The sequence below is a fragment of the Bufo bufo genome, chromosome 2 (assembly GCF_905171765.1).
Source record: "Bufo bufo chromosome 2, aBufBuf1.1, whole genome shotgun sequence".
NCBI lineage: Eukaryota > Metazoa > Chordata > Amphibia > Anura > Bufonidae > Bufo > Bufo bufo.
In genome coordinates, this window is record NC_053390.1 from 786,979,565 (window position 1) to 786,992,081 (window position 12,517).

General features: G+C 43.6%; 1 protein-coding gene across 4 annotated transcripts in view; it reads right to left on the reverse strand.

The window, feature by feature from the left end:
* The window catches only part of FAM193A (family with sequence similarity 193 member A), a 120,353-nt gene that overhangs the window by 38,827 nt on the left and 69,009 nt on the right, over positions 1-12,517 (reverse strand). For all 4 annotated transcript variants that reach the window (XM_040419202.1, XM_040419201.1, XM_040419200.1 and 1 more), the window contains 5 exons: positions 10,196-10,468; positions 8,676-8,958; positions 5,970-6,156; positions 1,412-1,645; positions 528-671 (listed from right to left, as the gene is read on the reverse strand). In XM_040419202.1, coding sequence (XP_040275136.1) covers positions 528-671; positions 1,412-1,645; positions 5,970-6,156; positions 8,676-8,958; positions 10,196-10,468 — 1,121 coding nt within the window. The remainder of the gene's footprint in view (positions 1-527; positions 672-1,411; positions 1,646-5,969; positions 6,157-8,675; positions 8,959-10,195; positions 10,469-12,517) is intronic.

Here is a 12,517-nt window from a genome sequence, read left to right on the forward strand (position 1 = left end):
ACTTCTCAGCAAAATCTTCAAAATGCAAGCACCACACCTCAAATCAACTCCAGGCCTTTTATGTGCTTAATTGAGAATGAAATAATGAAGGAATTGCCCCAACCTGCCCATGAAACAGCCTTTGAGTCAATTGTCCAATTACTTTACAGGGCGTCACATGTAAAGGAGCTGAAATTCCTAAACACTTCAGCCAATTTTAATGTTGATACCCTCAAATGAAAGCTAAAAGTCTGTGTCAGTGTTGAAATATATATGGACCTAACTGTATATCCTTATGACACAGCCAATGTCAATTCAAGGCTTGCATACAAAGACTAGAAAAAAACTCTGGGATAAGCTTGTCTCTGTGTCTAACTGGGGACTTTAAGACTGGTGTGTACAAAACAGTCCGTAAAAATAACCAATGTGTGCTGATGGTGTGAAGGTGAGGACTGGAAGCACCACGGGGATGGATACTGTCACCTGTGTTACTGTTTGGTACCTTGCACCTAAGGATGCTCCCAGACACTGCTGGCCAATATGCTAACCTGCTGCTTTTCCAGTCGTTCTCGGTCCAGTTCAGCTTCTGCTTTGTCAGTCCGTTCCTCAGCCGTGCTGGTGCAGATTCCCTGCATGCTGCCCTCAAGCTCATGGCCAACAATAATATTCATTGCTGGGCTCGCCCCATACTCCTATGGGGATAGCACATGGGTAATTATATTAGAATGAATACAAAAAATATGTATGTATGTATGTATGTATATATATATATATAGCAGGTTCCATCAGCACAGGCACAACAGGTCTGGCTGACATCACAAATGTGCACTTATACAGTCTTTATAGGTGTACATATAACAAGTGTGTGTAGTGCACAGATTAAAATGTACAGCTGTGAGCTTTCTTCACAATGCTAGAAGTATGCATTTACGTACGAGTGTGGCAAGGACAGCATGCACTTGTGTCATCTTAGGCTAGCGTTACTATCTTCTGGTATTGAGATCCGTCATGGGGACAAAACGTAACTGAATAGAATTGAATGCTCAAAAATGCATTCCATTCTCATACCGGAGAGCAGCATGCTGTGGTTTGCTTTCCGTCCTGGGATGCGGAGCAAAACGGATCCGTCATGACCCACAATGCAAGTCAATGGGGACTGATCAGTTTTCTCTGACATAATAGAAAACGGATTCGTCCCCCATTGACTTTCAATGGTGTTCATGACTGATCCATCTTGGCTATGTTAAAGATAATACAACCGGTTCCGTTCATAACGGATGCAGACGGTTGTATTATCAGTAACGGAAGTGTTTTTGCTGAACCCTGCCGGATCCAGCAAAAACGATGGTGTGAAAGTAGCCTTATGTATGAAGCCAATCTGCTTCTGTGTGTGTCTCTATAGGGTAATGCTGTGCTATAGAACAGTGCTCACCTTTCTCTGCTTGTGTCTTGCACGCTTGGCTGCCCGGGAGCTGCTGACTGGTTTGGATTCAGAGCTGTTGATAAACTGTACTAGATCTTCTACCCTTCGATGGTCGACCACACCGGATTCCTTTTCTGGGATCAGGTCTGGCTTTTTCGGCTGCTCTTCTTTCCTCTTGGTTAGCCGCAAACGGAGTTTCTCCCTCATTTCCGTGTAATTCCTACTGGTTGGCGCTGATGGGGGCTTTAATTTAAAGCAAAATGCTTTAGCCAAACATATGGTCTCAACACTGTATAATAACCAAGTCACAGAGGGAACTGCTATAGGAGATAGAAAACGTACACATTCAATGAGTAACATCTACGTACTCAATAGATTATTACAAAAACTTTCCAATACTGTGTCTGCAGACATTCTCCAAAGATTTTACAATCCCTGCTTGCTGTAGATAGGAACCTTGACCGTTTACTTCCAGTCGACTAAAATCTACCCTGGTACCCCTCAAAGAGAGGATTTGCTGCAGATTGTGTCAGTAAAATCTGCAGGATATTGCAGTACAAGGCAAGTGGAGGAGATTTTACAAATCAAATCCACATGCGAACACTTTCTGCATGGCAGATTTTAATTTTGTCAAGGAAATTCACACATCGGATTTTAACACGGATAGCAGGATGGGTCATCAATATCAGATCAGTGGCAGTCCTCGTCCACATTGCAGCGGTAAGCATTGTAATTTATGGCTCCTCCGCCCCATTCATTTGACTGGGAAGAAGCAGTTGGAGTTAGTGTCAGATATATTGGACAGAAAAGGAATCAATATTATAAAAGCCTCTATACAGATTACATTTAAAAGATGGGAATATGGACATTCTGGTAGCCATCTTGTCCATTTTCTGAAAGGGAAGTGTGAGCTCAAGCTTTCTTAAGAAAGAGAATCACTGACTAAAAAGTTAGGAATGCTTGCATATACAATTCCCAGGTCGTAAATTGAATGGGAGAGGTTGAGACGTACCGTAAAACATACAGGCTACTGCAAAACAATGGTCTAATGTGCTAATTTTTTTTTTCCCCCATCCCAATTAATAGAAGGGGATCAATGTTATATTCATTGTATGGAGTATATAGCTATAACGTGGTTGTATTGTGTGTTCTATATTTTATCCTATAAATATAATATTCTAAGAAACTGAAATCAATTAGAATTCCTTATTGGTAATCAAAATATATTCATGGAGTATAGAATTAGGTGAGGTTTCCAATGTAGACTTGGTTGAATGGTTGAAGTTAGTTATAACAGGTCTGAAGAATTCACAGATAAGGAGATTGGTGTCCTGTGAAAGAGTTGTTTCAAATCGTATATATCGTTCTAGTAGACTGGATGTCTGACAGTAGTAAGCCTAAATGCCATTTTTATCTATATTTATAACATGGTCCTAGATTTGAGTCAGAGGTCATCTTTTACAAAATTAGAAGAAAATAGAAGATTTGATTTGTAATTACAACAACTCTTACATAGAACACTAGTGCCCTCTGGTGGTGGTAATAAGTAAGAAACAGCATTGAAAAAAATAAAATACTGATGTCAGTGGTCACATGAAAATTCAGGTCAAGCCCTTTCTAGAGGGGGGGGGGGGGGGTGAGAAATAAAAGTTGGTAGGAGCCAGCAAGGGGGATCATCATATTACATATTACATGAGATTAGAGGATCACATCAGATTGATCCATCCATCAGATCAATCCAGGAAAGCCACAACCTTGTACCTTGAATTTGAACATTGACGCTGATTTCTTCCAGACAGATTGGTATAGTATACATTTTTGACTGTATATTAGGCAACTGATTGCAATATACCCATATATATATTTATTTAAATAGATCATGTTGTTCGTTGTAGGAACTATGGTAGATTGATTAGACTTAATTGTACCTGCAGAATCAATGGTGTCTTTTCAATCTAGGGAGATAAATCTATACGATAGAGATAGAGATAAATCTATACGATAGAGATAGAGATAAATCTATACGATAGAGATAGAGATAAATCTATACGATAGAGATAGAGATTAATCTATACGATAGAGATAGAGATTAATCTATACGATAGAGATTAATCTATACGAGAGAGATAGAGATTAATCTATACGAGAGAGATAGAGATTAATCTATACGATAGAGATTAATCTATACGAGAGAGATAGAGATTAATCTATACGAGAGAGATAGAGATTAATCTATACGAGAGAGATAGAGATAAATATATATACATACACACACATACACACACAATTGTGTGATCTCCAGAGAACGGATTGTAGTTCTAGTCAGATGGTCTAATTGGTTGGATAATTATAATATAACATGGTGAAAGCCTAACTTTACTTTGAAACAGGAAAATCTATTCGCTGTGAGAAATCAAGTGTCTATCTAAAGTTTTCTTTTGCATCAGTTATTACCAAAATACCGGTTTGATTATTGATTATATCTATACCCTATGGGTTATTTTGTCTTCTTGATTGCATATCATTGATTATTCTTTAATTGCCAAAAATTTTATATAGTCATATATTTGATTAAATTTTATTTTCATTGCACTGAAATATTTTTCCTTTTTCTTCCTTTGGCACAAATCACAAGCTCGTTAGCTTTTTATTTGTGGAAAACAAGTTGGAATCTCCTCCATTAGGGTCCATTCACACGACAGTATGTGTTTTGCAGATCCGCAAATTGCGGATCCACAAAACACGACACCGGCAATGTGCGTTCCGCATTTTGCGGACGCACATCGCCGGCACTCTTATAGAAAATGCCTTTTCTTGTCCACAATTGCAGACAAGAATAGGACAGGTTTTATTTTTTTGCGGAACGGAAGAGCAGATCCGCAAATGCGGATGTGGGCAGCACATTCCGGCCCCATTGAAAATGAATGGGTCCGCACCTGTTCCGCAAAATTGCGGAACGGATGCGGACGTGTGAATGGACCCTTATAGGTCCTAACTTGTTTACATAAATAAATAAATCTGTTTATTGGAGCAAATAAATATTCTGACATTACACTCCGTCCTATCTAAGGGACTGGGATGGCTGAGATGTAATTACACTGCCAGTCACTATAATGTTGATGGAGAACAGGTAAACAGTGACGAGAAGGCAGCCCCCCGTATGAACACTTCCCGTCGATCTGATATTGATGACTTATCCTAAGGAAAGTTCATCAATACAGGAAACAGGATAACCCCTTTAACAAGTACAGTTATCAGAGCTCAGTGTTGTAGTAAGGCGAGCACTTGTGTGTTCATTAAGTAATCAGGAAAGAGTTTGATCCATGGAACTAAACCATAAGGTTTCACACAAGCGTGACTGATTACGTCCGGATGTGTTCAGGGTGCGTTCAGGAAAACTCACACCATTTCGCAAGCAAGTTCAGTCAGTTTTGTCTGCGACTGCGTTCAGTGGTTCCGTTTTTTTTTTTGCGCGGGTGAAATGCGCATTAATGCGTTTTTCACGCGTGTGAAAAAAAACCTGAAGGTTTACAAACAACATCTCTTAGCAACCATCAGTGAAAAACAAGCAAATCTGCGCCTGCATGGAAAACTCGCTCGTGTGAAAGAGGCCTAAAAGTCTTGCGAATAAAAGCAAGCAGAGAGCTTATGGGGGGCATATCACTAGGATATACCCCATTTCCTCTGGGATCCGCACCTAGCCCTAAAATGAAGCCTAACACGTGGCCAGCAAAGCCGGTTCCAGCCACCACCACGCCTTCCTACTGGCCCGCCGAAAATGGCAGAGATGAATGGAGGGCAGTTGCATATGCGCGATGCACCCTCCGGGACTTTGCCGCCTCCGTTTAGGAGATAGGTGTGGGTCCCACACCTATCAGACAATGGGGCATATCCTAGCGATATGCCCCATTGTCTAATATAAAACAACTCCCTTTAACACAAAGTACACTGGGAACCCATCAACTTTAAAGATAACTAAAGATACACAGAAAGAAAAAGAATGAATGGAATCTATTATGAAATACACAGAAATTCACATTATGTTGTGTCTGGAGAATGGATTTTGATCGGGCTCCCCAATATACGCATCCCCTGGTTCAGGTTTCTCACCTACTATGACAGAGAAAAGCTGCTCAGTCAGTGAAAAACGACTGCTGATCCTCCCCAAGCCTGTTCTTACAAGAGAGCCAGGTGTAAAACAAGAGATGCTTTGTGATGAGCCGTATAGACTTCACTGTCGATGTTGCTTACTTGACAAGGTTGCTCAAGAGCACTGCAGCATTCTGAAGAGCCCTCAAAGAAGTACCTGATCAGGCCATAACTCACTGCAGGGGCCCAAACAAATGACTGGAGGAGCCAGGATCTGAGAAAGGGTTCTCCACCGGCAGCAATCAGGATGGGGCATGACTTTCTACTAAAAAAAAAAAAGCACTGTCTGGACAACGCTGCCACTGTCTCCTGACCCTCCACACAACGTAGAGGCACAGAATCAGGGCAGGGTGGATATTGGAAAGTTGCGTCCCAGGCAGACCATGAATTAGCAGTTCTATATATAAAAGGTGCTCACCCCTCCATGTCCAAAGAACTCGCAGTAGCAGCAGTCACAGTATTTGCCCTCTTTCTGATTGGTGGATGTTGATGTGCTGGAGCTGTGTTCTGAGCAGCTGTCCTCGTCCTGACTCTCCTCCCCGTCGTATGGCTGGTGATCATATGCGGCGCTGTTTTCACACCTATGACCCTCACAGTCGGGATCACTGGAATACAAGTCACACTTGGTTAAAGTCTGCAGACTGTAAGGCTGGGTTCACACGTGCGGCAGTGTTATAAGATTCAGAAATCTCGTCCTAGCGCTGTGTACATAAACAGCAGCGTAAACTGAACTGCAGTGCGGATTAGAAATCTGTCAAGTCTATTAATGCTGTGGTTCTCATAACTGGTTTTCACCTTTTTGCTGCCTTTTACGTGGCAAAAAACACATGTAGTACAAGTGTTTTCTGTTGCAATTTGTGTCACGGCTATTGCATGCTTTCCGCTACAATTACCAGGAGCGGAGATGGAAAACTTACTGAGGCAACTTAAAGAGGACCTTTCACTTGTATAAACTATGTGAACTGAGTATGCTGCCATATAGAGCGGCGCCCGGGGATCTCACTGCACTTACTATTATCCCCGGGCGCCGCTCCGTTATCCCGTTATAGGCTCCGGTACCTTTGCTCCTTAAGTTATAGTAGGCGGGTCTTCTCTTGTCCTGTGGGAGTCTCCTTCTCCTAGGCATGTAGCGTCATTGGTGGGACATATTATCTTGGGCCCCTGTTCGATGGTTCATGTTGTGGCTGGTCCCCCCTTGCCCTCCATCCCTCCCCCTGGTGTGCATCTGCTCCCGCGGTGGCTGGGGGTTGCTGTGCTATTGGCCTGGCTGGCCTGCATGCGGTGACTGGATCCTGGGCTCAGTCGGGTTACCCTAAAATCTCGTTCTCCCCATGTGGGTCCCTCACCTCCACCGTAGCCTGCGCCCTTTCTCAGCTATGATATTATTGTGCTCTCCTCCCCCCCCCCCCCCCCCCCTCCAGACGTCCTTTGCTTCCTGCCTCGTTCTATATCATAGGGCAGAGTCCAATAGCGGCCTAGGGTCTTCCCTCATAGGTCCCGCTCATCCCCTGCATCCTGGTTTCCTCCCAGGACGGCACAAACACTGAGGGAAATGCCTCAGGTTTCTTCTGCCTCATTGGGGGACTGACTCGGAACAGAGAAGTGGTACTGCAATTTCATTTTTTCAATAGAGTGCGAGGACAGGGCATGTTAAACATTTTTGTAATACATTTTATAGGGAAAGGTGTTTTATTTTACTAGAAAACGAGGTGTAATAGTCTCCTGTGCACTGAATACGACTGAGGAACCTCTTGGCTTACTCCCCAAACCGCATTATACTTGTTTGCGCCCTTTCGGACTGTCTCCTTGCCTGACCTGCTGTCAGCTCTACTTGTCTACCTCTGTTCCCTGCACTTCTCAGATAGTGAGGGCAGGGAAGAGAGTACAGAACTGCCAGTGCTTAGCAAGTGCACTATGCTCCAATATACCTACATTAGGGGAGTATTATCTCTCCTTACGGAGAGCACCTTAATCGGCATGAGGAGACTTATAGGCCATACATGCTCCTCTGGAATTCTGGGAAGAAGGAAAATTAGCTCTTAGCAAGCTCTGCCTCTAATGCCATCAGCAGGATTGCCAATCATCCAGAAACTTCTGGACAGTCCGTAAAAATTGGAAACTCTTTTCCAGTGTCCGTGATTTTTTTTAAAGGGCTGGTGTTACTTGACTAAATTGTTTTGGTGCTAATTATCATTTCACAGCTCACAGTAAATGCTGGTAATGAGTTCTGATCAGTATATTGAGCTACAGACATGTATTAATAATAATCTATATCATTCGGTATGGTTTTTCAATTTGTCAGTAAAAAATGTTGGCTGATTTTTGGATAAATTGTCCAGGAAAAAAATAAAAATAAAAAAACTCTGGTTGGCAACCCTGGCCACCAGATGTAAGGCAGCCATCTTATAAAGTCAATGTTCGACCCTTTAACTAGGAATTGAAACATGACTTGGATAACAAATAAGCCAGCATCTCATCTGCAGACAGCTGTTTCGGGGTGATTGCCCCTTATCAGTGCAGAGCAGAGAGTACTGCTTAACTGGCTGAGAAGCCAAGTCGGGATTTGTGGGATACTATCTCCTTATGGAGAGCGCCTTAAATCGGCATCTCTGTAGATGAGGTGCGTACTTATTGATATCCATGGCATGTCTCAAGGCCTAGTTAAAGGGTCGAACATTGACTTACAGGATAGCTGCCTTACATATGGTAGCAGAGGCAGAGCTTGCCAAGAGCTCATTTGCCTAACTTCTTCCCAGAATTCCAGAGGAGCATGTATGGCCTATAAGTCTACTGATGCTGATTAAGGAGCTCTCTTGTAAGGAGATACAGCATCCCCTGAATCCTGACCTAGGCCTCTCGCCCAGATCTATCTGCTCTGCGCTGATGAGGGGCAGTCACCCTGAAACAGCTGTCTGCAGATGAGGTGCTGGCTTATTTATTATCCAAGTCATGTCTCAAGGCCTATTTAAAGGGTCGAACACTGATTTATAGGATAGCTGCCTTACATCTGGTGACATCAGAGGCAGAGCTTGCTAAGACCTCATCTGTATACCTACCTATACCTCATTTGATACATGCAACATATCAGCAATGGCTAACAGGATAAAACGTGCATTTTCGTTACCTGCAGACACTGGGAGGTGCGCTGAGCGTGCTATCTGTAGCAGATGTTGGAGGAGCAGCAGTGGAAGGACAGAAACCTAAGTGTGGATCCACAAAACCAGGAGCGGTGGCAGCTGTCTTGGGGAAGGGCTGAGGATTAATGTTTGGATGGTGTGGAGTGGAGGCCGATGAATGTGTAGCAGGAGACAGGTTGGGAAGGGAAGCTAAGCTTGTCGGACTGTTTCTTGGTGCAACTGGTGTAGACGGATGCCTATGCTCTTCTTTGATGTTGTGAAATACATCACCTAAAATGATTAAGAAAGTCAAAGTAAAATAAAATTGTAATTTACAGAGTCCAACCCCTTCTCTCCCGTCTGAAGTGAATACATGTAGTTAAAGGCTATGTACACCTTTAGAGGCAATTTTTTTCATCATCGCATTGTACTCCTTTTGAGCTAAGCATCATTTTTCAATTAGTCCTTATTAAAAATTTGTAGCCCCTTTCTCTGTACAACCTAAAGATTTTGTAGTAGCAGGCTGTGTTTATATGGTTTCCCGTCAGGCAGTTCAGATGATGGCTCTATCTCTGATCTCCTGACCTCAAACACTCATGATGGCTCAATTCTTATTAACTCATAAGAATAAGGGTTAATTAAAGAGGACCTTTCACTAGAATAAAACATCTAAACTAAGTATACAGACATGTAGAGCGGCGCCCAGGGATCCCCCTGCACTTACTGTTATCCCCGGGCGCCGCTCCGTTCTCCCTTTATAGCCTCCGGAATCTTCATAGTTAGGCTCCACCCAGGGGAACCTGCCGCGGTCTCTTTCTCCTATGCTGTAGCGCTGGCCAATGGCAGCGCTCAGCTCATAGCCTGAGAGAAAAAAAAGCCTCTCAGGCTATGAGCTGAGCGCTGCGATTGGCCAGCGCTACAGCATAGGAGAAAAAGACCGCGGCAGGTTCCCCTGGGTGGAGCCTAACTATGAACATACCGGAGGCTATAACCGGAGAACGGAGCGGCGCCCGGGGATAACAGTAAGTGCAGGGGGATCCCTGGGCGCCGCTCTACATGTCTGTATACTTAGTTTAGATGTTTTATTCTAGTGAAAGGTCCTCTTTAAGTGTTTATAAACTGTAAGAAGTTCAAAGACAGGGGATATACATAGCTAGACAATGGGGAGAGTAAGATGCTCACAGCTAGGAAAACTGCCTGATTTTTAGCCCAAAATTGAGTAGAATGCAATAAAAAGAATGACCCCATGGTGTCCATAGCCTTTAAATATGTTTCAAACTTGCCACAACTTATGATTTATCCACAGTATAGGAGATAAGCAAATTCCCCTGTTCTAATGGACTGGCAGCCTGCAAGCTGGACCTGCCATTTCATTCATTCAGAGGAATAGGGATCACCGTTCTTGCGATCCTTATCCAAAACACCCATTGAAAGCAATGCAATGAATTATAGCCATAGAAAAGTAATTGGACAGATACATATAGTCTGAAGCCGACGTATAGAGACTGATATACGGTTCCCCTCTCACCTATAGAAGAAGGCCTCTTGGATGACATTTTGAACTGGTTGCTGCTAGACTGTACTGTGGTGGCTGTGCAGGAAACGGACGAAGTTGCAGATGATGTGGCCATCACAACCTTATTTGCTTCTATAAAGGCATCCTGGAAATTATAAAGACATTTCTTTTTGGCAGTGTTTTTCTTCTCTTTCACATCCGGTACCGGTGTGGTCTCGTTGCTGGATGTGGTTGGAAGTGTTTCTGGTCTAATTTCTGGGAGTGCTGGACCTAATATGTCTCCCCCTATAAAGTGATAAAAGAGGGGGAAAAAAATATATATATAAAATACTGTATGGCTTTGCATTTTCAGGTAATTTTATTGACACTGTTCACAAAAAAGGGGGTCCTATGAACAGCTGTGAAAGGAGCAGCAAGTCAAGCAAGTGCACTGTCACTCCATTCATCTCTATGAGACTGTGGTACATACATGCTCCGTCCTACAAGTCCTACAGACACTCCATTCATCTCTATGAGACTGTGGTACATACATGCTCCGTCCTACAAGTCCCATAGACACTCCATTCATCTCTATGAGACTGTGGTACATACATGCTCCGTCCTACAAGTCCTACAGACACTCCATTCATCTCTATGAGACTGTGGTACATACATGCTCCGTCCTACAAGTCCCATAGACACTCCATTCATCTCTATGAGACTGTGGTACATACATGCTCTGTCCTACAAGTCCCATAGACACGCCATTCATCTCTATGAGACTGTGGTACATACATGCTCCGTCCTACAAGTCCCATAGACACTCCATTCATCTCTATGAGACTGTGGTACATACATGCTCTGTCCTACAAGTCCCATAGACACTCCATTCATCTCTATGAGACTGTGGTACATACATGCTCCGTCCTACAGACACGCCATTCATCTCTATGAGACTGTGGTACATACATGCTCCGTCCTACAGACATGCCATTCATCTCTATGAGACTGTGGTACATACATGCTCCGTCCTACAAGTCCCATAGACACGCCATTCATCTCTATGAGACTGTGGTACATACATGCTCCGTCCTACAAGTCCTACAGACACTCCATTCATCTCTATGAGACTGTGGTACATACATGCTCCGTCCTACAAGTCCCATAGACACTCCATTCATCTCTATGAGACTGTGGTACATACATGCTCCGTCCTACAAGTCCCATAGACACGCCATTCATCTCTATGAGACTGTGGTACATACATGCTCCGTCCTACAAGTCCCATAGACACGCCATTCATCTCTATGAGACTGTGGTACATACATGCTCCGTCCTACAAGTCCCATAGACACGCCATTCATCTCTATGAGACTGTGGTACATACATGCTCTGTCCTACAAGTCCCATAGACACGCCATTCATCTCTATGAGACTGTGGTACATACATGCTCTGTCCTACAAGTCCCATAGACACTCCATTCATCTCTATGAGACTGTGGTACATACATGCTCCGTCCTACAAGTCCCATAGACACGCCATTCATCTCTATGAGACTGTGGTACATACATGCTCCGTCCTACAAGTCCCATAGACACTCCATTCATCTCTATGAGACTGTGGTACATACATGCTCCGTCCTACAAGTCCCATAGACACGCCATTCATCTCTATGAGACTGTGGTACATACATGCTCCGTCCTACAAGTCCCATAGACACGCCATTCATCTCTATGAGACTGTGGTACATACATGCTCCGTCCTACAAGTCCCATAGACACGCCATTCATCTCTATGAGACTGTGGTACATACATGCTCTGTCCTACAAGTCCCATAGACACGCCATTCATCTCTATGAGACTGTGGTACATACATGCTCTGTCCTACAAGTCCCATAGACACTCCATTCATCTCTATGAGACTGTGGTACATACATGCTCCGTCCTACAAGTCCCATAGACACGCCATTCATCTCTATGAGACTGTGGTACATACATGCTCCGTCCTACAAGTCCCATAGACACTCCATTCATCTCTATGAGACTGTGGTACATACATGCTCTGTCCTACAAGTCCCATAGACACGCCATTCATCTCTATGAGACTGTGGTACATACATGCTCCGTCCTACAAGTCCTACAGACACTCCATTCATCTCTATGAGACTGTGGTACATACATGCTCCGTCCTACAAGTCCTACAGACACTCCATTCATCTCTATGAGACTGTGGTACATACATGCTCCGTCCTACAAGTCCCATAGACACTCCATTCATCTCTATGAGACTGTGGTACATACATGCTCCGTCCTACAAGTCCCATAGACACGCCATTCATCTCTATGAGACTGTG